General features: G+C 31.9%; 2 protein-coding genes and 2 long non-coding RNA genes across 5 annotated transcripts; 2 read left to right on the top strand and 2 right to left on the bottom strand.

Moving 5' to 3' along the window:
* The first annotated feature begins 5,856 nt into the window (after positions 1-5,856).
* Positions 5,857-6,414, top strand: LOC137001823 (uncharacterized). The gene is made up of 2 exons (XR_010891676.1): positions 5,857-6,103; positions 6,201-6,414. It is a non-coding gene; the product is annotated as an uncharacterized lncRNA (long non-coding RNA).
* Positions 6,415-11,398: 4,984 nt separating this feature from the next.
* On the bottom strand, positions 11,399-20,815 carry LOC137001811 (uncharacterized). Its single transcript, XM_067360985.1, has one exon. It carries the CDS (start codon positions 19,726-19,728, stop codon positions 11,953-11,955), a length of 7,776 nt encoding a protein of 2,591 aa, XP_067217086.1. The 5' UTR covers positions 19,729-20,815; the 3' UTR covers positions 11,399-11,952.
* Positions 20,816-20,838: 23 nt separating this feature from the next.
* On the top strand, positions 20,839-22,562 carry LOC137001812 (uncharacterized). Of its 2 annotated transcripts, XM_067360986.1 has the most exons (3): positions 20,839-21,041; positions 21,146-21,544; positions 21,644-22,562. In XM_067360986.1, the coding sequence occupies exons 2-3, from the start codon at positions 21,148-21,150 to the stop codon at positions 21,754-21,756; spliced, it is 510 nt and encodes a 169-aa protein (XP_067217087.1). In that variant the 5' UTR covers positions 20,839-21,041; positions 21,146-21,147; the 3' UTR covers positions 21,757-22,562. The 2 variants fall into 2 exon arrangements, with proteins under 2 accessions (XP_067217087.1, XP_067217089.1); XM_067360988.1 differs by lacking the exon at positions 20,839-21,041 and having other exon boundaries at positions 21,076-21,544.
* LOC137001813 (uncharacterized) lies at positions 21,889-24,464 on the bottom strand. Its single transcript, XR_010891672.1, has 7 exons — positions 23,814-24,464; positions 23,644-23,740; positions 23,384-23,571; positions 22,916-23,106; positions 22,461-22,775; positions 22,334-22,376; positions 21,889-22,027 (listed from the first exon to the last, which is right to left on the bottom strand). It is a non-coding gene; the product is annotated as an uncharacterized lncRNA (long non-coding RNA).
* Between the last annotated feature and the right edge of the window lie 8 nt (positions 24,465-24,472).

A 24,472-nucleotide genomic window follows, 5' to 3' on the forward strand; every position in this document is an offset into this window, starting at 1 on the left:
GGATAGCTAGCATCTCGAGCTCGAAACTGTGATACTTGGCCTCGGCATTATTAGTTGCTTGACTATAATATGCGATAGGTGACCATAAACCCGAGCCCTGCTTTTGGAATAATATTGCAGCAAGAGCCACTGCACTAGCATCAGTATGGAGTTCTGTAGGAGCAAGAGGGTTATATAACTGAAGAATCGGAGCAGACACTAGTTCCTCTTTTAGCGACTGGAACGCACGGATGCAATCGTTATTGAAAACAAAATCACTCGATTTGCGAAGCAAAAGCTGTAAAGGCCTAGCCTTGATAGTATAATCTTTGATGAATTTACGAAAATAATTTGTGAGCCCGAGGAATCTTTGTACTTCAACAAGCTTTTTAGGCTGAGGAAATTCGCAAACTGCTTGTGTATGCCGCGGACTTAAAGTAATTCCATCCGGGGATAAAATATATCCAAGGTACTCAACTTTAGTTTTAAGAAAAGCACATTTTTGTAAATTTAAGTGAAAATTATATTGTTTAAGTAAAAGAAATACTTGTTTTAAAATCATTAAATTTTCTTCGACTGTGACCGATGGAACCAAAATATCATCAATGTAGATAATTACTTTATCTTCTCTAATAAGAGACTGAAAAATTTGTATAAGCCTTTTCTGGAATTTGGTCGGGGCTTCACAAAAGGAAGCCGTGTGAACTCGAATTGTCCATCGGGAGAGGCGAAAGCAAAATATTTAGTGTGCTCTGGATGCACTTTAATTTGATGAAAGCCGTCCTTTAGGTCTAACAGTGAAAAAACTTTTTTATTGCCCAAACGGGCCAAACAATCCTCTATTAATGGAAACGGGTATTTTTGTTTTACTACACGTTCATTTAGTGGCCTTAAATCCACACACAATCTCATAGTGCCATTTTTCTTACGGACCGGCACAATACGAGCACAATATGGCGAAGTACTAGGTTTAATAATACCGCGCTTTAATAAGTCGTCCGTTATTTCTCTTATCTGAATCCGCTCGGACCAGGCAAAGCGTCTCGGCGCATACGCGTACGTAGAATTATCTCTAAGGTTTACAGTAACAGCATGGTTGTCGTCAATTATTTTGACCGGTGTTTTTTCAACGTTTTTTATAATTGACTTGAGTTTACTATTTATTGAATCACCGAAATCTGTTTCGATATCTTGTAAGATAGAGTCTACGCTATCGGATGCGCTGCTAGCTACTTCCGTAGACGCGACTTCAGAGAATAATTTCACAATATCATTTTGCTCTTTATCAGGACTATAAGTAATTGAGAGTCGATTATCGGTAATAAAATCACGACCCAAAAGTAAGTCCGTAAAAAATTGCTTACTTTTTAAGACAAATAAATTTGTTTTTAATGTTACATTTGGTAACTGTTTTAATTGAATATCTACTGATACTAAACCGCAAACTGGAATTGACGTGCCATTGATGGCTTTGAATGGACAGACTCTGTTTTCACGCTCACCTTGACGTTAATGAACTTATCTATTATAGACGGATGAACAAAAGATACGGGGCTACCGGAATCTATTAGTGATTTGAAATTACAATTATTTTTACCGAATTGAATAACATCAACGACGGGATCAGAAATCTTAATTTGTAAAGGTTGTATGTACGATACCGTAGACGCAGCTGTCGGTGGATCTTCCACTGCTGCGACCGATGCACCAACGACTGTTGAAGAGGACTGCTTGGTTTGCTCCTTCTTCTTTAGACGAAAACAGTCGACCCGAAGATGTTCTTTTGTACGGCAATAAACACAAAACAAATCCCTCGTCGTCCCCTGACTCGAATTTCCAGAAGAAGTCGTAGGAGATTTCGGCTTTTCTTTTTCAAATTTTCGGAATGTTGGAGGCGACCTTTTATTTGAATCACCGTAGGCCAATGTGAGAGCGTACATTTGCTCTAAAAAGTCGTCAATAGAGTCTGACTTAATTAGAGTAGCCATCCCTCTTAGGGGTGCACTAACTATTCCAAGAAAATGTATTGCATCCTTCTCCGGTAAATGCAAATTCTGTATCAGTTTTAATTTATGCATCGCATATTCGTGGAAAGTTTCTTTTTCAACAATCTATTTGCGACTTTCAGCCTTTTGAACAGCAATGTGATATGGCACGCTTCGTCGAAATCTTCTTAAAAGTGCCTGTTTAAAGGTTGACCACCTGTCATTGATTGAGCCTGTGTTCAGCTCGAACCAGTCACGTGCCGTTTTATTTAGTTTTCCGGAGGCTGCTAATAAGATTACTTCGTCTGCGACGCCGTGAATGCGCGCTACACGTTCAATTTTCTGCAACCACAATTCAACGTTATCGTTCTCGGTTCCTGAAAAAACGGGGATTTGAGAAGCTAATAATTTGATTGCTTGTGCTATAGGTATCGACGCTAACATCGGATTGTTACCGCGGCGGACCTCATTAATAGGATGATTAGAAATCCCTGACGGAACGGGAGACGGGGAACGAGAGATTCTTTCTATTTGCGGTTCCCTTACGTTGATAGAATTCACCAGACGAGCGATATGAGACAACATTTCTTCTTGTTGACGTTTTTGAGCTTCTTGGTGTTGTTGCAATTGTTCCTGTTGAAGTCTTACCTGTTCCATAAGAACTCCAAGAGTCTGCTGCAGCAGTGCATTAGACGAATGTGTCAATGTCTGACCTTCCGAGGTTAGAGCTGTTCCACTCAAACCTAACGGTTGTGTATCTGTACTTGAATTACAATGCATTTGAGGCGTGTCAGCTGATCTCTCTGACTCCTCATGACCCTGAGAAGGACTACTGTTTAATTGAGCCTCCAAGAGCTGAATGCACTTAATCTTTGTGTTCGGTGGTGCCATGCCTTTTTTGCACACCTCTTCCTTGAGTTGCGCGAACGAGAGTTCATTCCAATGTTGACGATCCATCCTTAATTATCTTCAGATGGCGTGTCACTAAACACCTTAATACAGTCTGTGGCCAATGGGAGACCTTCCCGCACGTGAATGCACAATATGGCTGCCGAAAACCACGTTAGCGACGATTTCTGACGCAAACAAAAATGGCGACACATCCACCATGTGCCACGCACAAAGCCAAAAAATGTCTTTTCACTAAAAATCCTTTCACACTGTGATGCTATCCCACTTCTGAACTGTAATTGATCTAGTTTATATCGCCGAACGTAATGACAAGGGCGATTTACCTGTACCGGCGGGATTGCTAGCGCGAGACCGGCGCGACGCACGTGTTTTGCTAGCAGGGCGTAATCACGGTAGGAGCCCAAACGTCCCACGGAACGACTAGAATATATGTCAGGATTATTACTGAAGGACAGGATGGGCCAGGATTAGCAAAGAGACGTATGGTGATTGCACAAAAGTTTACTCTTCGTTATCACGTTTTACAATACTGTTCTTATGATGGTCGCGTGACGACTCTGTCCCACGCACTAAGTCCCGCACACACGATGTTGGCGCTAACGCATGCGCCATCTAAAGTAACTAGTTGGATCTCGCAAAGAGCGAATAGGGCTACTTCCTCTTTCTTACACAAATAACTCATTATTCAATTACTTAGCGACTCGGTGCTTGCGCAGAGCGCACATGTACGCGGTCGCACTTGTGTGTATTATCCCCTTTACGTGCTACCGCATACTACCGGAGTCATGGAAACGTAGTTCAATATTTTCGGCCGAGCGACTAATAACCCAGGGAGAAACACAAGATCGGATATACGTCTATTAGATGTCGGAGCCATCTAGTCTAAAATAATGTCTAGAAATATCTAAATTAGATGCCATGTAATTTTGTGTCATTTATTTCCTTATACAAAATTAAAACTTAATATTTACACAATAGCGATGTATTGTTTATCAAACACTGTTTAGATTACAAATTATCTTTCGACATCTAATAGATGTCTAATAGACTTCTAACAATAAGTAAATATATTAATGCAATATAGCCTCATCAGGATAAAAACACAAAAATTTTGTGGTTAAAAAAATAATCTCATAAAATGTATTTTTGGTCTAATATTAATATTTACTTTGTATTTGCGCGAATCAATTTCTGTCTGTCATGATTTTGGAGATTATAAAATTAATAATGATGTCTACATATATGGTCGATAGCTATACCTGCAAAAAGAAAGAGATAGCATTATGTCTGTCCTCTTTTACCCGAGGCTGTCAGCAGCATATATAATTATAATCGATTATAAATTGTTCTTTAATATTATACACTGCCGGCCAAAAGTTTGGATACACTTGCCTGTACACCGTTCATTTTTATTTAGCAAGATTCCACCGCTTTCTAATAAACTTTTTTGTTTTTTATTAGTTAGTTAAATCTTAATTTATATGAAAAAAATCAATTTGTCTGATTTTTATGAAAAAAATTATCGAAAATATCGCTAAAGTATAACTAGTGGTAGGCAAGTTCGGTGCTCGATAAGAGATATACATGCTTACTTCAAGGTCAGTTAATGTTTTAATGTTTTATTTACGTTTTACGTAAGTCACAATGAGCATTTAAAATTGGTTTTGTCAGTATTCTGTACGGTTGAAATGTGTCTACATCACTAGCAACTAAGAGTTCAAAGTTTTTTAAAGTGTTTTTGCACTGATCTAAAAAAATGGGAAAAAACAAAGAAATACCTATGGAAAAACGAGGTGCTATTATTGCCTTATATAATGAAGGCATGTCTTATCGAATCATCGCCAAAAAAATAAAAGTCTCATTAAAAGGTATTTAATCAACTATTGCCAGATTCAAAGACACCGACACCTTTCGTAGCCATTCTCGCACAGGACGTCCAAAAGTAACCACCCGACAGGAAGATCAACATATAGTAGTTATTAGCAAGAGAAATAGACGCTTAACAGCACCGGAAATCCGCGCAGACATCAATAAAACTTGAAAAAATCCAGTATCGCTTACAACTGTGAAGAGACGTTTAAGAATTGCCGGTCTAAAAGGATGTGTTGCAGTGAAAAAACCTTTGCTCCGTCCAATAAATAAGAAGAAACGACTTGAATGGACTCTCCAACATCGAAACTGGACGATAGAGCAGTGGAAACAGGTACTTTAGACTGACGAATCCAAGTTTGAAATCTTTGGATCTCGTAGACAAATTTTTGTAAGAAAAAACACCTCTGAAAAAATGACGCCGCAGTGCATTGTGCCCACGGTAAAACATGGGGGTGGTTCTATAATGGTATAGGGTTGCTTTTGTGGCTATGGCATTGGAGATTTTATAAAAATCGATGGTATTATGAGGAAAGAGAACTATAAAAATATTCTCATTCGAAATGCAATACCTTCCGGTGTCAGACTAATTGGCCGTGGCTTCATTTTACAACAAGACAATGATCTTAAGCACAGTTCCCGCCTCTGCCGAAAGTATTTCGAGAATAAAGAAGCTGATGGCGTTATCGTTAATATGGTCTGGCCACCTTAATCGCCCGATCTGAACCCAATAGAACTTCTATGGGAAGAGCTTGACAGAAAAATTAGAATCTCTGTCCATCATCTGCTGGGGAGCTATGGCGACAATTACAAAATGCTTGGTCTTTCATAGAACGAGATACAATAAATAAATTAGTAAAAAGGATGCCTCGACTTGTGGAAGCAGTCATCAAAAAGAAAGGTGGTTTTTTTGATGAAAAGGCAGTTTAAAAGTTTTGTCTCAGAAATTCTTTAAATTCAACTTATTTGTTTTTTTTTTTAATTATCTATAGTTTTTGTATTATTATTTGATTATTTAAACAAAAATTATATTAATAAAAGTTTTTGTTTCAATAATATCTGGTTTTTCAATGGTGTATCCAAACTTTTGGCCGGCAATGTATTATATTAATATTATATATATATATAATATTTTTACGGAAAAATTGTTTTAGTAATTTTGATTTTTGCGGGTGCTATATTGACCAATCAATATCGATCATTTATATGATTGGTTACGTTGCCTTTCATACCGCTCAGGCTCAACAAGTATTGCCGCGCGAATGCCGTAACCTATTCACGTGTTCACGTGCTGTGCTGTCTTGTGTCTCGTGTGTGCTGCTATAAAACAGTGAAAAATGGATAATGAAGAGAAACCGGTAAGTGCACGATTTTTTTCCCAAGGAAAAATTGATTGTGCTTTATCTTGTGATTTAATATATTTGTGTACTTTAAAGTAAAATATTACGCTTTTAGGTTAGTTCGCATTTGCAAAAGTTCGCGTTGCATCGCATTGTACACTCTTTAGTTCTTTTTTCTCTCCAACGCCTGAATATAACGTTCTTCTCATTTTAAGTGCGAATTGTATACAAGTGTACAAAATAGCAACGCAACAATAACAAACCTTTTGTTTGTTTTACTTCTAATAATGTATAAACTCAATTTTTAGATTATACTTCTTTAAAGATTTTGTCAACTTTGTCTTATTAAAATTTTAGATCTGGAAAATATTAGGTTATTTTTTATCTTAGAGTATTAGTAAAATTGAACTTAACAAATTTTATAATAAATATAATTAAATATTGTGTATGTATTCGCAAAGAAATTTGAATAATGTAGAAATGTATCGTATAATATATTCTACTGTAGTAATATAAGTACCTACTTTAGAAATCTTATAAATATTATTATATTATATATATTACAATTATGTACTGTGTTAAATGTATATTATGCAGTATTGTTTTAAGGCTCAGTGAAACATATACTAAGAAAAAATACAGCATTGTAGTGTATGCGTCAAATGATATTAAAGATATCAAGTCACTTCCATTAAACGATGTAAAAATTGTCATAATACGACGACTATTGTTAATAAAAATATCCTTCTTTCAATTCCTGTTAATAAACGGAAGAAAAAAAGTTTTGATCTTAATGAATTATTAAATGTAACATTTTCTCGTTGGTGTCAATTACACAACGAATCATGTGAAAATTGTACAGGAAATGACATATTATGTAAAAGTGAATTAATATTAACCGGAGATATAATTGTCATGCATTTAATAGCAATTCAAGACGGTATATCAACAAAAACAGATAAGTTTACTTTACGTGCTATCCCAACAACTAAAATAAATATTGCTGGACAATTCTACAAAGTTATGAGTGCTATATTCCATCATGGATCATGTATCGAAAATGGTCATTACACAAGTATATGTAGAGAAGAAATGTCTAATACTTGGATTGAAGCTGACGATGCGCAAATTAGAAAAAGACAATGGCCTAGAGGCGCTAAAGATATCTGTATCATTTTCTTACAGAAAATTGATAAGTAATTGGTGGTATTATTTGATCATATCTTTTGATAATAAATGGTAAAAAGAATTGTCATATATAATCAAATATTTTATTAAAATATGTTCACTGATGACGAAAATCTTTATAGATAATCAAATATATGTAAAAAAAAAGAAAATAAAGAAAGTTAAGCCAATGACGCTTAATTAGACAAATACAATGGCCTAGAAACGATTTGTTTGATATTTACATAATTATATATAACTTTGTATTATTACAACATTAATCAAAGAGGACCGTTTTATATGACGGGGGTGGTGGTGGGACTCTTTAGTAAAATCTAATAAAGTTTATATATTTAGTAATATTTTTACTGAAAAAAAGAAATGATATCCATTAATCAACAAATTACCTTTTTAAAAAAAGGTAAAAAAAAGGCGCCAAGTACACGCAAACCTTCCAAAAAAAAGTTGTTGTATACACGCAAACCTTCCAAAAAAAGTTGTTGTATATATAAACACGCAAACCTTACAAAAAAGTTGTATATTTTATTACTGAAAAAAAGAAATGATATCCATTAATCAACAAATTACCTTTTTAAAAAAAGGTAAAAAAAGGCGCCAAGTACACGCAAACCTTCCAAAAAAAGTTGTTGTATACACGCAAACCTTCCAAAAAAAGTTGTTGTATATATAAACACGCAAACCTTACAAAAAAGTTGTATATTTTATATCAACAAATTACCTTTTTAAAAAAAGGTAAAGAAAAGGCGCCAAGTGCACGCAAATCTTCCAAAAAAAAGTTGTTGTATACACGCAAACCTTCCAAAAAAAGTTGTTGTATATATAAACCTTACAAAAAAGTTTCAACAAATTACCTTTTTAAAAAAAGGTAAAGAAAAGGCGCCAAGTGCACGCAAATCTTCCAAAAAAAGTTGTTGTATACACGCAAACCTTCCAAAAAAAGTTATTGTATACCAAAAAAAAGTTGTTTGTATACACGCAAACCTCCCAAAAAAAGTTGTTGTATATATAAACCTTCCAAAAAATTTATCTTCCACAAAAAAATGTATATATATTAACAAATAACAAACCTTTCAAAAAAAGTTGTATATATAACCAAATCAAAAAAAGTTGTTGTATATATAACCAAATAAAAATTTGCTATATATTCTGCCTATAAAAGAGGTGATATCAGAAAATGACGCCAAGTTTAAATAAAAAACCTTTCAAAAAAACTTGTATGTATATATTTTAAAAAAAGTTGTATATACCAAATAAAAATTCGCTATATATTCTGCCTATAAAAGAGGTGATATCAGAAAATGACGCCAAGTTTAAATAAAAAACCTTTCAAAAAAACTTGTATGTATATATTTAAAAAAAGTTGTATATACCAAATAAAAATTCGCTATATATTCTGCCTATAAAAGAGGTGATATCAGAAAATGACGCCAAGTTTAAATAAAAAACCTTTCAAAAAAACTTGTATGTATATATTTAAAAAAAAGTTGTATATACCAAATAAAAATTCGCTATATATTCTGCCTATAAAAGAGGTGATATCAGAAAATGACGCCAAGTTTAAATAAAAAATCTTTCAAAAAAACTTGTATGTATATATCTTTAAAAAAGTTGTATATACCAAATAAAAATTCGCTATATATTCTGCCTATAAAAGAGGTGATATCATCAGAAAATGACGCCAAGTTTAAATAAAAAAACCTTTCAGAAAAACTTGTATGTATATATATATATATTACGAAAAAGGATTATATTTATTGCGCTTATTGCGCTTACAGCTTTTTAACCAATAAGCATCGATAAGATTGTATTTAGTTATTTTTGCATCTTTATCTAGTTATTTATTTAAAAATTATATTCATATCTACAATTAGTTAATTTTTTTTAAGTATACATTTTAAAATAATTGCATCTGTATCTAGTTACTTTTGCTTCTATATCTAATTATTTAAATTTAAAAATGATATTTGTGTTTATATCTATCTAGTTAATTTTTCTTAAGTCTGTATCTAGTTAAATAAAATTTTTATATCTGTATCTAGTTAAATAAAAAATTTTTAAAATAAAAGTATTTAATTCGAAAATAAAAAAATTTTTCAAATTTAATCAAAATAAAAAAATATTACAAAATTTCGCAAAAAACTTGGCGCTGCTGTACTGAACTACATGTTAAATACATCTTAAAATATTATAGAGAATGAAAATGAGCAATAATTTTACAATTTACATGATTAAGTGTTATAATGACTCAAACTGACCAGAGCGGCAAACGGCGACGCGATAGCCAATTAAACTCTTGTTCTTACGGTAAAATTGTAAGTTGATTGGCTATAGCATCGCCACTTGCCGCTTCGTCGCTCTAGTCTGTTTGAGCCGAAATTTGTTTGCATCGCTTGCTCTAACATGCTCCTACTCGCTCTAATACTCCAAACTAAACTATAGTATTACGTCACATATACTATAGATTAAAGTATGTTGGAATGATTAGGAGCATGTTAAAGTATTGCGATGCGAATCTTATGTAAGTTAATAGTTCAGTACAGCAGCGCCAAGTTTTTTGCGAAATTTTGTAATATTTTTTTATTTTGATTAAATTTGAAAAATTTTTTTATTTTCGAATTAAATACTTTTATTTTAAAAATTTTTTATTTAACTAGATACAGATATAAAAATTTTATTTAACTAGATACAGACTTAAGAAAAATTAACTAGATAGATATAAACACAAATATCATTTTTAAATTTAAATAATTAGATATAGAAGCAAAAGTAACTAGATACAGATGCAATTATTTTAAAATGTATACTTAAAAAAAATTAACTAATTGTAGATATGAATATAATTTTTAAATAAATAACTAGATAAAGATGCAAAAATAACTAAATACAATCTTATCGATGCTTATTGGTTAAAAAGCTGTAAGCGCAATAAGCGCAATAAATATAATCCTTTTTCGTAATATATATATATATACATACAAGTTTTTCTGAAAGGTTTTTTTATTTAAACTTGGCGTCATTTTCTGATGATATCACCTCTTTTATAGGCAGAATATATAGCGAATTTTTATTTGGTATATACAACTTTTTTAAAGATATATACATACAAGTTTTTTTGAAAGATTTTTTATTTAAACTTGGCGTCATTTTCTGATATCACCTCTTTTATAGGCAGAATATATAGCGAATTTTTATTTGGTATATACAACTTTTTTTTAAATATATACATACAAGTTTTTTTGAAAGGTTTTTTATTTAAACTTGGCGTCATTTTCTGATATCACCTCTTTTATAGGCAGAATATATAGCGAATTTTTATTTGGTATATACAACTTTTTTTTAAATATATACATACAAGTTTTTTTGAAAGGTTTTTTATTTAAACTTGGCGTCATTTTCTGATATCACCTCTTTTATAGGCAGAATATATAGCGAATTTTTATTTGGTATATACAACTTTTTTTAAAATATATACATACAAGTTTTTTTGAAAGGTTTTTTATTTAAACTTGGCGTCATTTTCTGATATCACCTCTTTTATAGGCAGAATATATAGCAAATTTTTATTTGGTTATATATACAACAACTTTTTTTGATTTGGTTATATATACAACTTTTTTGAAAGGTTTGTTATTTGTTAATATATATACATTTTTTTGTGGAAGATAAATTTTTTGGAAGGTTTATATATACAACAACTTTTTTTGGGAGGTTTGCGTGTATACAAACAACTTTTTTTTGGTATACAATAACTTTTTTTGGAAGGTTTGCGTGTATACAACAACTTTTTTTGGAAGATTTGCGTGCACTTGGCGCCTTTTCTTTACCTTTTTTTAAAAAGGTAATTTGTTGAAACTTTTTTGTAAGGTTTATATATACAACAACTTTTTTTGGAAGGTTTGCGTGTATACAACAACTTTTTTTTGGAAGATTTGCGTGCACTTGGCGCCTTTTCTTTACCTTTTTTTAAAAAGGTAATTTGTTGATATAAAATATACAACTTTTTTGTAAGGTTTGCGTGTTTATATATACAACAACTTTTTTTGGAAGGTTTGCGTGTATACAACAACTTTTTTTTGGAAGGTTTGCGTGTACTTGGCGCCTTTTTTTTACCTTTTTTTAAAAAGGTAATTTGTTGATTAATGGATATCATTTCTTTTTTTCAGTAATAAAATATACAACTTTTTTGTAAGGTTTGCGTGTTTATATATACAACAACTTTTTTTGGAAGGTTTGCGTGTATACAACAACTTTTTTTTGGAAGGTTTGCGTGTACTTGGCGCCTTTTTTTTACCTTTTTTTAAAAAGGTAATTTGTTGATTAATGGATATCATTTCTTTTTTTCAGTAAAAATATTACTAAATATATAAACTTTATTAGATTTTACTAAAGAGTCCCACCACCACCCCCGTCATATAAAACGGTCCTCTTTGATTAATGTTGTAATAATACAAAGTTATATATAATTATGTAAATATCAAACAAATCGTTTCTAGGCCATTGTATTTGTCTAATTAAGCGTCATTGGCTTAACTTTCTTTATTTTCTTTTTTTTTACATATATTTGATTATCTATAAAGATTTTCGTCATCAGTGAACATATTTTAATAAAATATTTGATTATATATGACAATTCTTTTTACCATTTATTATCAAAAGATATGATCAAATAATACCACCAATTACTTATCAATTTTCTGTAAGAAAATGATACAGATATCTTTAGCGCCTCTAGGCCATTGTCTTTTTCTAATTTGCGCATCGTCAGCTTCAATCCAAGTATTAGACATTTCTTCTCTACATATACTTGTGTAATGACCATTTTCGATACATGATCCATGATGGAATATAGCACTCATAACTTTGTAGAATTGTCCAGCAATATTTATTTTAGTTGTTGGGATAGCACGTAAAGTAAACTTATCTGTTTTTGTTGATATACCGTCTTGAATTGCTATTAAATGCATGACAATTATATCTCCGGTTAATATTAATTCACTTTTACATAATATGTCATTTCCTGTACAATTTTCACATGATTCGTTGTGTAATTGACACCAACGAGAAAATGTTACATTTAATAATTCATTAAGATCAAAACTTTTTTTCTTCCGTTTATTAACAGGAATTGAAAGAAGGATATTTTTATTAACAATAGTCGTCGTATTATGACAATTTTTACATCGTTTAATGGAAGTGACTTGATGCTCAACTAAATTTTTTATATAATCGTATTTCGTGCAAAGAGCTATAAGAAATTCACATGCATCTCGTTTAACATTTTTGGAGAAAAATTCTCCTAAACTTTGTCGTATTACATATGTATTCAAGTTAGGCAGTTTGTTTTCATATTGATTTATTAAAATACCTAAAATACTTAATTTATCATACTCAAATATTAGTTTTCTAATAACATTTAAATGTAAAAAGCATTGCAATACTGCATTTGCATAACACGAACCCTTATCTATATTTTGAAAACCATGCGTGACCCAAGTAATATTTTTCCGAACTTTTTTATGTGATTCTTGAACAGAACTAATTATTTTGGGTTGTACCCATAAAATATCTTTTATTTTACGATACTTTTCTTTTGAAACAGAAATTATATCTGTTTTGGATTTGTGTATTCGTTTTAATCGATTATATTCAACAATAGCTTCTTCACTAGCTTCTATAGATGAAGGGTCAAAATTGATCAAATGCAATCCATCTGAAGATGTTACTCGTGACAATGCAACATAAACTTGGCCGTGACTAAATACAGAATTACCTATGTCCATAATAGCATTCTGCAAACTCAGGCCTTGGCTTTTATGAACAGTAATTCCGTAACTTAGACACAATGGAAATTGTTTTCGAATAACATATGCTTTCTCCATCACCGCAAATTTGACATTTACTCTTTCAATTAAATATTCTAAACCTGATGGCAAAAGAAGCTTAATTTTTTCTATATAACCGTTAGAAATATCTTGTACAACTGAAATGACTTTAGCAATTGTACCATTAACAAGACCCAAACTAGCATCAATATTACGCCTTATCATAACTTTTGCCCCAATTTTTATAACAATTTGTTTCGAAAGCCCAGCTGTTTTAGAATTATCATCATCATTATTTTCCAACACTTTTAATATTTTCTTTTTTATATATGGAATACATTCGATTGTATCTTCAGCAATTAATAATATTTCTTTCGAAGCAATACGACTTAACATTGCAGCATTCAAAACGTCACACATGTGACAAGTGGGCAATAAACAAACGGTATCTGATGGCAAATTGTTAATAAAATCACATAATTCATTTAATCTAGATTCGAAGGAATCTTCTGTAAAAGATATTTTCCTATTTTCCAAAATTTCATAATCAGACTTTGTTAATAAACCAATACGAATTCTTGACAATAATTCACGATAAGACTCATCTTCTTGCTGGCGCATATTAATTGTCAACTCATCGTAATCAAATAATGTAGTCCACAAATTTACAGTCTGTAGGCAACCGATATATTTGTTAACTTTTTCATTTGACAAATCTTTAAAGACAGAATCTTCATGTACAGGAGGCAATTGAAGCAAATCTCCAAACAAAAGAATATGCCTTTTACCAAACCAGCCATCATCACAATCACTTGAATCAAATATTTCAGACAATCGAAGATGTATGTACATTAAAGTCAAATTAGATATCATTGATACTTCATCGATTATAAAAAGAATAACATCTTTAAGTTCCGCTCGTAAAAGTTTTAACACATGATCAGACAATCGTTTATATTTAGGAGTATTACCATGTTCAACAGGTAATTGAAGCAATCTATGAACTGTCAAACCGTCTATATTAAACGCTGCTATGCCAGTAGGTGCTGCTACAGCAGTATCTTTTTTGAGATTTTGTTTTATCCAGCACTTAACAGTTTTAATTAAATAACTTTTTCCAGTACCACCTTCTCCACTAACATATAATCGCAATATTGATTTATCTGACTCTATAATAGTAATAACTCTATCGAATACTCTTTTTTGATCTATATTTAATTTCGCAATCATTTCTGATACATCAATATCTTTAATATTTTTATCACCGAGATCCTTAAAATCTTGCATCGCTTCACCAGCTTCTATATTTTGAACACCTATTGGATTGTCAGGATCATCTTGCGACTCATGTTTTTGTACTTCATCTAAATGTTGCTGCACTAACTCTTTAGCATTTTCAAATGCTTTTTGCAATTCTTCTAGTTTTTCGTGATATTGTAATGCTTCTGTTAAATGTAGTTTTACCTTGTGAAATGATTCTGCATAAGTATCACATCCATTTCTAAGCTCTTCTAATTCTCTCCACGGTTCGAACAGAAGTAATAACGCAAAGAAATACTTTTCCGGTTGTGTATTAACATTATATCTATAATGATTAATAAGATATCCACGCTGTCGTCGTCTAAGATATCCATTTTTAAATTTATAGAATTCAACAAACTTATTTTGTGGTTTGATTTTTGTAATATCATACCATTTTGCAAACTCATAAAGAGACATACATTCTAATTCTTTTGGTCTCTGTGGATAGTGGTTATCTATCAAAGATTCACAAAATATATCTGTCGATTGATCATCAAGTACTTCAATCTCTTTACGAGTTTTCAATTTTCTACATCTTATTCGATTAACATCTAACCATCTAATAGTTGTATTTGGATCAGTTCCATATAAAGCAATACCCAGTAATGTATCAGCAGCTTCAAGAGCTCCACATTCTCTATTACTCGTGAATCGCAAGGCAATACTCCAAAGATAGCTCATCAATGATTTATTCGTATTATTTTTAGTATTAATAATAGTATCAGACAACTCACATTTTCCCGCTTTATTCATATATTTAGTAATGTACCAGGTAAGCAGTGACGACTTTTCGCCAATAAATTGTATATCCATATTTCCTTCCCATGCAGTAAGAAGAACAGGATTATAATCATTTATATTACTTTCATCTTCAGTTCGCGGAAGATCATAAAGCCTGCTTCTATGTTTTAATTGCTTTCTACCTGCTATGGCAGTTGTGACATCTCTTATACTTAACGTCTCAGTGACAGGACGAGGAAATCCAAAACGACATCTCCGAACAACTTTACGTCCAACTTTTTTAGAACGGAGACAGTAATCATTATGTTTGTGTCGTTGATGCGTATTAACACGTCTGTACAATAATGGTGAAATATTTTTATCTGGCATTTTACAGCTTATATATTGTAAAATAAATTTGGAAACTTCTTCAATAGAAGATTCACCAAGAATTGGAGCATTTTTTATCCAAATTAATAAATGAAAATGTTGTATGCCTCTACCTTGGTATTCTCGTCGCCAAAAATAATGAGTGACTTCTCCGATCGGATGATCTTTGGAACAAATAAAGTCAAGCATCGCACGAAACGTATTATCGAGAAATCTCGATGTTGACACAGGATCTCTAGCAACAAGTACACTGGTGCATGCCGAAGAATCGCACCATCCATTTACTTCACGAATATATTCACCTAACTCTTCCCATAACCATTCAGCGGGACTTAATGTTAGAAACCATGTTGCAGGTCCGTAATGTTGTGTCATACAGTTTAAATTATTTCGCGGTTTACTCCAGAATTGTTCCGTATTCCTTAGTGTCGAAAATATTGTGGTTAAATCGGATTCTAACAATTCTTTGGACATTGCTTCTAAATATTCCGCAGCCGTATAACGAACTTGTGGATTAGTTACATTCATCTTATGAAAAATTCCACGATTTAATTGACGGATATTCGTATTATTTAACAAAAAGAATAGGTATTGTTGATTTAATCTATACTGTGGATGTTTAGACATCAAACGACATTTAACAAATTCATGATCATGAAGCTTGACCTGCCTAGTTTCGTGCTGTCCATTAATACCAAAAGAATATAAATCTGGAAAACATAACAAATCCAAACATTTCTCACGATTATCCAAAGGTAAATCATAGACTTTTAACATTTGATATAAAGCTGTTGCAGTTTTATTTGTTCTCTTTTCATATAATGGATATATAGTATATTGCTCATAATAACCATCATTTTCATCATTAATAACCTGAGTTAGCATTGCCTCATGCTGATTGAATGCAGCATCTCCAAGATTTTTTGTTCCCTGTATTTCAGTTTCTAAATTATTACTTAATGACACATGCTCCTCATCCAATACATCTTTTGCAACATTTTCATCCTCTTGCATCTGGAATTCCAGATTATTTAATTTTTCCAAAGATAATTCATTATGACTATTTGGTAATATTATTTCAGAATACAAAGGATTATTATTCTTTAACCATATTAATGCATCAAATACTTTTTTAACATTTACCATCTCTTCCCATATAATTTTTGATTTTGTGGGAATACCTCTGACTAAGATATATAATTCATGATTAATATTTATCGCATCGGTATTAGAACATAATTTGTTTAATGTCTCTTGTATAGGAAGTGGTAAATGAAATGTTCTACCTTTAACTTTTTGTATCATTTGCCTTTCAGGTAATTTTTTGTTCATAACAGTTGTCATTTTAACAACAGTTTGAAATGCTTTAGCTCTCTGTATAAGAATCTTTTCAAATGTATTAAGAGATGATATTACTTCAGGCACATTATTTGTAAAAAGATTATTCAAAATGCAATACGCAGGCATTAAACCTTGACAAAATTTTTGTTTACAATAAATACATATATATTGTGCATTAATTTGTTGTTTCTTCACATGTACCATTAAATCTTTCCAAACTGGATTATCTATTTTTGCTTTAATGATTTCAGAAACATTTTTTTTATAACAAAGCTTTTCGCATGATACACAAGCATAACGCGGTGTATCCATTAGACGTTTTTTCAAGGCTTTAAACGCATTCTTATACTTAAAAAAGATATCATCATCACTTATAATTGCATCGGTTTGTTGATGTTTGTATATATCTGCTTTCTCTTGTGCAGCAATAACAGTTTTATTTAATGCTTCCAAATCAGCACAATTTAATGCTTCATCTAAATTCAACATTTTTTGATACAAATTTATAAGTTGATAAATCAAACGCCTTATATTTCTCACTTTCGGAAAATGGGGCGATAACAATAGAATTGGTAGGAACATCGCTCCACAAATAGTGAAATTAATATAGCAACTCTGTGCATGACCAAGTTTCGTATTTGATGTTTTTACTGTACATGTACGAATACTTTCTATCAATCTAGGAACATTCTTTACAGTACATGTACTAACAGTTTTAAGAAATTTTTCATATCGTTCAATCAAAACTGGATTGTCAATTTTACATGAGGTACTGCACGACCACGATTTTTTTGCTAGTGCTGTTATCAAAGGTAACACATTTACAATTTGCCCTTCCATGTTCATTACTAAAGATTCTTCCAAAATTGCATTACGATATGTAGACTCTACAAAATAATTTTCAGATGATGCTGTGTGTCTAGATATCCCACATAACACATCTAATTTTTCATTAATTCCACAACACTTATCAACAAGAGTCAAGCATACTTCTGATTTCTTTTTAAGTACAGCTAATATATTATACATCTTGCGAATATAACCGTTCCTAATATGTATACACCAACGTATTATTTTCTCGGCTTCTAATTGTTTTTCGATCTGACCTGTAATATTTAATTTATTTGAAATATTTTTAATAATTATTGTCAAAGAAGTATGAAGTTTTATTGTTGAATTCTGACACCGAAAATTTTTATATTTTTTAATAATTTTATTTGCAACATTGCATTTATTTATTACAAATTTGCTTTTATTCTCTTTTCTTCTTTCTTCTCTTTTCTTCTCGTAATATTGTCTGTTACAACATTTACGTTCTAATATTTTTTGTTTACTTTGTTCGTTTTGCATAACTATAGCACAACGTTTGCGTTTTTGTGCGCGTTGTCTTACAAAATCTATTCGTCTTCTTTTTTTAGCGCAATTATTTTCTAAATCTGTATATCGTTTCCGTTTTAGAGTACAAATGTTTTCTACATTTTCTTTATATGGAAACTTTTCTTTTTGATTTTTATGTTTATTTTCATTTTTCTTACTTAAATCGTTTTTAAATTCACGATTCTTTTGCAATCGATTAACTTTTTGTTGTTCTGCCTTATTCTGACGTATGATACGTTTACGATTTGCATCAACTTCTCTTCCTCTTATTATCGCTAATGGAAGCACTTTTTGAGGAACACCATATTTAGAATCCTGAGGGAAATGCTCAATCACATTAGATTCAAAAATTTTCATTAAATGCGAACGCATTAAACTGTGGTTATATCTCACTTTTTCGGGTTTAATATTAAATAACAATGAAATTGCAAAAGCTATTGCAAAAACACCACAATCGTAATCATTCGGTTGACTTTGCACAGTAGGAAATCTAACAGGCCGTTTATCAAAAGGATAAGTTGGAAATAATCGTCTTAAAAATTGTTCATGATCTTTGTGCAACTTTTTTATGTTTAACGAATCATAGATAAATAAGTTTTTTCTATCATAATGACTACATATCCAATGTTTATTTGAGCTATATAATATCTGTATATGTTTCTTATGTTCTGATACAGGTTGTATTTCATGAAGAAGATTTAATTTCCACGTTTTAATAGGTTTATAATCAGAACAATTTGTTAAAAGTTGTGCAAAATAATCCATATGTGCATCGTCTAACATGTCGTTTCGAGCAATAATATTTTTCTGATCTTCTTTAAATTCATGATTTTTTTGTAATAATTGCTTTGCTTTTACTTGCTCTGTCTTATTCTGACGTATGATACGTTTACGATTTGCATCAACTTCTCTTCCTCTTATTATCGCTAATGGAAGCACTTTTTGAGGAACACCATATTTAGAATCCTGAGGGAAATGCTCAATCACATTAGATTCAAAAATTTTCATTAAATGCGAACGCATTAAACTATGGTCATATCTCACTTTTTCGGGTTTAATATTAAATAACAATGAAATCGCAAAAGCTATTGCAAAAACACCGCAATCATCACCATTTGGTTGACTTTGTACAATAGGAAATTTAATACGCCGCTCATGAAAAGGATAAATTGGAAATAATCGTTTTAAAAACTTGTCATGATCACTGTGCAACTTTTTCAAATTTAATGAATCATAGATAAATAAGTTTTTTTTATCATAATAACTACATACCCAATGATTATTTGAGCTAAATAATATCTGTATATGTTTCTTATTTTCTGGTACAGATTCTATGTTATCAGGAAAATACAATTTCCACGATCCTTCAGGTCTATAATCAGAGCAATTTTTTAAAAGTTGATTAAAATGATCCATATGTTCATCATTTAACCAGTGACCTTGAACAATAATATTTTTCTGATCTGGTTTCAACGCCATCTGTTTTTCTGTTTCTTTAGACATTTTTGTCTTATTAAAATAAATATATATATTATTTTCTATTATATATCTTTATAGGCGCACAGCAGCCTTTTTTTATAGGCGCACAGCAGCCTTTTTTTATAGGCGCACAGCAGCCTTTTTTGCAGGCGCACAGCAGCCTTTTTTATAGGCGCACAGCAGCCTTTTTTTACAGGCGCACAGCAGCCTTTTTTACAGGCGCACAGCAGCCTTTTCTTGCAGGCGCACAGCAGCCTTTTCTTGCAGGCGCACAGCAGCCTTTTTTGCAGGCGCACAGCAGCCTTGTATCGGCGCACAGCAGCCTTTATTAAAATAAAAATAAAAATATACTTTACCAAAATCCTTGAAACACCTTGATCCTCCAGGCACCTAAACCCTCCAAGAGTCCTATAAAATAAAAATATTTAACAGAAATAAATACACACCTTGGTGATTATCATACAATTGACATAAACCACTTAATATAATTATTTAAATAAAAATCTTACCTTCTTCCAAATCTGATTTTTTTATCACTGCAATAATAAAAATAATATAATAAAATATTAACTAATTATAATAAAATTAACTAATAAATACGTTATTAGATTTGAACATACCTCTATAAGTGTACTGCTGTTTCTTCTTCTTCCAAATTTTATTATTATTACTGTAAAAATCAGATTCTTTTATTACTGCAATAATTAATTTGATATAATAACTAAGAATTATGTATAAATACAAACAATCAAAATAGAAAAAATCGTGCATCGTTGTTTGTCAACTATTAATATTAATACATTATTATTAATTTTACACATACCTCGAAGTGCGTTAATATACAGCTTATTCTTCTTTTTCTCTTATTCTCTTATATATATTAATACACTTGATGACTGTCAAGAGTCAAGAGACATTAATAACAACAGAGTTAATAAACGCAACATAGAGTCATATCTACATAGATAGACTACTATTTGTTGACAAACTGTCATATATATAAAAGTATCCAATTGGGTTTTAATAATTGCATAGAAAAGAAATGACATATCAATCTATCACATTCGCGCTGAAAGTTGGACCAATCACAAGGCACCGTTTGCGCTTATAAGATTTTAGGCAGACGGGGCCCATACACAGCCAATCAAGAATCGCGTATGTGTGGTGTTATACAGAACGCTTCGCGCAATAGGTATACGCCACTCTAGATTGAATGTGTGTAAGCCTCGGTGTTATATCTGGCCATTTTATTCGATGACGTGTGCGGTGCGGTCGGCTTGGCGCGAGACACTACCGTGTCTCTTGATTAATAATAATAAGAACACGTGGTACGAAAAGTAAGTAAAAATTAACTGATAATTAAAATGTTTTTTTATTAAATTATTAATATATATCTTTTTTATATATCTTTTTAGTCATGCAGATAATATATCTTTTTTAGTCATGCAGACGGAAGAAAAGCTATCTTCTGAAACACTGCCGTCGCAGCCTCCACTGCCTTCGCAGTCGCCACTGCCGTCGCAGCCGCCACTGCCGTCGCAGCCTCAACTGCCGTCGCAGCCTCAACTGCCGTCGCAGCCTCCACTGCCTTCGCAGTCGCCACTGCCTTCACAGCCGCCACTGCCTTCGCAGCCGCCACTGCCTTCGCCTTTGCAGCCGCCACTGCCTTCGCAGCCCCCACTGCCGTCGCAGCCGCCACTGCCTTCGCAGCCGCCACTGCCTTCGCTTTTGCAGCCGCCACTGCCTTCGCAGCCTCCATTGCCGTCACTGCCGTCGCAGCCGTCGCAGCCGTCGCAGCCGTCGCAGCCGCCAATGCCACAAAATCAGGCTGCAGCACAACGTAAGTATAGCAAACTAAAAGTTACATAACTTAGTTTTTGTAGCAAATTGATCAATAATTAATTAATTATTTAATTTTAAACAATTTTTTCTGTTACAGCCAGAAGATGGAAAAGGGCGGGCCAACGTGGCAGCCGCAAATATTTTCGGAATCGTGGTCGGGGCGGAAAAAACAAAAGCGGAATATCCGTAACAAATAATTATTACAATTAATGTAATAATTATTATTAGTTCTTGCGATTTTATTATGTCTTGCGATTGTTAACAGTATATTCATATATATTCATATATAAAACAGTGAGTAAAACAATTGTCTTTCATGGATTCAATTGTTTGCTTAGTTCTTTCTTTCTATATAGGTAGGTACCTCGATGCACTTGTAGTATGTGACTCGTTTTTCACATTCCAATTTTCGTTTCTTTATTTTTTGTTTAACTGCATCAATTAGTCGCTTTTCACTAAGACCTTCCGCAAATTCAGTTATCTAAAACAGATTATTTGAAGATATAATAGATAATATAAATAAATATTAATTTTTCTTTTACTATATACAATATATACAGTTTCAGAAGTTATAATTTGCTGTATTAAGTGCATTGAGATATGTTCTGATATATCGCGTATGTCAAAATTTTAACATATATACAGTTTCAGAAGTTATAATTTGCTGTATTAAGTGCATTGAGATATGTTCTGATATATCGCGTATGTCAAAATTTTAATATAAATAAGCTCAACATAAAAAGGCCAAGTAATGAGAATGTTATATGCATATACTAGGAAAATATACCTTTTCGAATTGTTCTACAGAATGTTTGTGCGTATCAATTTACCTAGAAAAGTAAAGTAATATATTTAACAAATATAACAAATATTCATAAATACTAAAATATATTAATAAATGAAAATGTAATCACTTGTTTAAACTGAATTCGAACAATCTTATATTGTCGAATATATACTTGAGCACAGCATCATTTCTTGCATGTTTTGCAACAATAAAAAGAACGTTATTAGCACTTGTTTTACTGTTTTTTACATTATAATAAACTCTCTCTGTCATTATTATATCCAAATAAATTCGATAAATATCAGGATTTGTAGAGCATGTTAAGTAGTCTAAAAATGCATCATCGGATGTTCTCTCCCATTTAATCAGCACTTTGTCCCAAGTAAGGGGGTTTGCTGTCATTAAACCTTTACAGTATATCCATTCCCTCCATTTCAAAAGTCTGCATTACCACAGAAAAAGAAATATTCTATACAAATACTTAACTACAATATTTTGTAATATTGAAATAATTTATCCGGCATAGGGCAATAATGCCACCAAATTTGTTCATATTAATCTCGTGGTTGTAAAACATCTTACTTGTTTTGTTCAGAAGTTTAAAGATCTTCTTTTAATTTCAAAGTGGCTATTTTTCTGCATTCTGGCTCACCGAGAACACATGCCCACTTTACCGCTTCTTCTCTTAAACATTTAGTAAAATCACTTTCGTCAAATTTGTCATCGTATCCTATATTTTGCAGAAGTTTATTGAACATTTCTTTAATTACCTCCTAAAAAATTGTTAAATAATAAAAAATTTATTATTATTTTTGAAAAAGATGATGTAAGTATATTTACACATATATTTATTTAATTTCTTTTATACAGTGTTTTAATACTACACATTATTCTTTTTTAAAAATTACTTTTATTATAATTTACTTTTATAAGGGCATTATGTTGAATTTCCCAGACACATGTCATGTATATTAAGAAATGCTTGTAAATATCATTATTTTCTTTTATATATATTACTCTCAATTTATTGTACTAAGTTATTATACTCACCCAAGCGCGTGCCATTTTTTTCCGTTGTATAATAATTGGCACTTTTACTTTCTTTAAAATACTACTACTTTTTGTATAATAACAAAGATACAAGCTGTCACAGTATGTTAAACGCAATCATCTCGATGACAACCGATCAGTAATAAACAAAATCGTCAACTCCAACGTCGCAATTCACCCCTCTTAACCTAATAAAAATATAAAAGTATTATATACATACATATAAAGCAAGATAAAAATTATAATTTTTTGCTTCTTACTATAAAAGGACAATCTCGTTGATCAATCAAAACTTGATAAAACATATGTGGCCTGCCTTTTACTTCTTTCTCACCAACATTGTTGAAATGTTATCCTCTATATAAAAGATAAAGTTATCTATATATATCTATATATAACATCCATGTAAAATACAAAATACAACGCATACCCATCTTTCTTATTGAATAGAGCTCTGTCATATTGGCGCGAGACACTACCGTGTCTCTTGACTTTAGCCAACCAAGGAAATAAAATCACACCTCGATATAAAATCAACACATATACACTTATACACTTATTTCACTTAATACGAATTTCTAACAAATTTGGTCACTCGCACTACACTGCTCTGGATAAGCAGTCTTATTAAGTGTGCATAGTGCGAGTGGCCAAATTTGTTAGACCGAATTCACTATTATCACTTTTTTTTATTTTCACACTTTCTGAACTGAAAGGTTATGTAAATAAATAAATGCAAATGCCAACGTAAGCGCGCGCCGCGCGGCTTCTCAGCGCCATCAGCGCACCTAACGTCAGAAATCGGAACATGGACATTTTAGCTGGACATTTTTATCGTACTATTTTAGACATTTCGACTTTGGACTATTATAACTTTTTTTCTACAGCACCTACAGTAAAAACAAGCATACTTTTCTTATGTAATTTGGGTATGCGCTATCGATTGAGCCTAACAACAACTCAATCGGCCCAGCCGTTATTGAGATCCGATAATCTCGGCTCGTCTCAACTTTCGGGCTCGCGTAAAGATACACGGTCGGTCTTGCGCTGCGCGTGAACTTGGCGCGAGACACTACCGTGTCTCTTGAT

Source organism: Linepithema humile, unplaced genomic scaffold (assembly GCF_040581485.1).
Source record: "Linepithema humile isolate Giens D197 unplaced genomic scaffold, Lhum_UNIL_v1.0 unplaced_1, whole genome shotgun sequence".
Lineage (NCBI taxonomy): Eukaryota > Metazoa > Arthropoda > Insecta > Hymenoptera > Formicidae > Linepithema > Linepithema humile.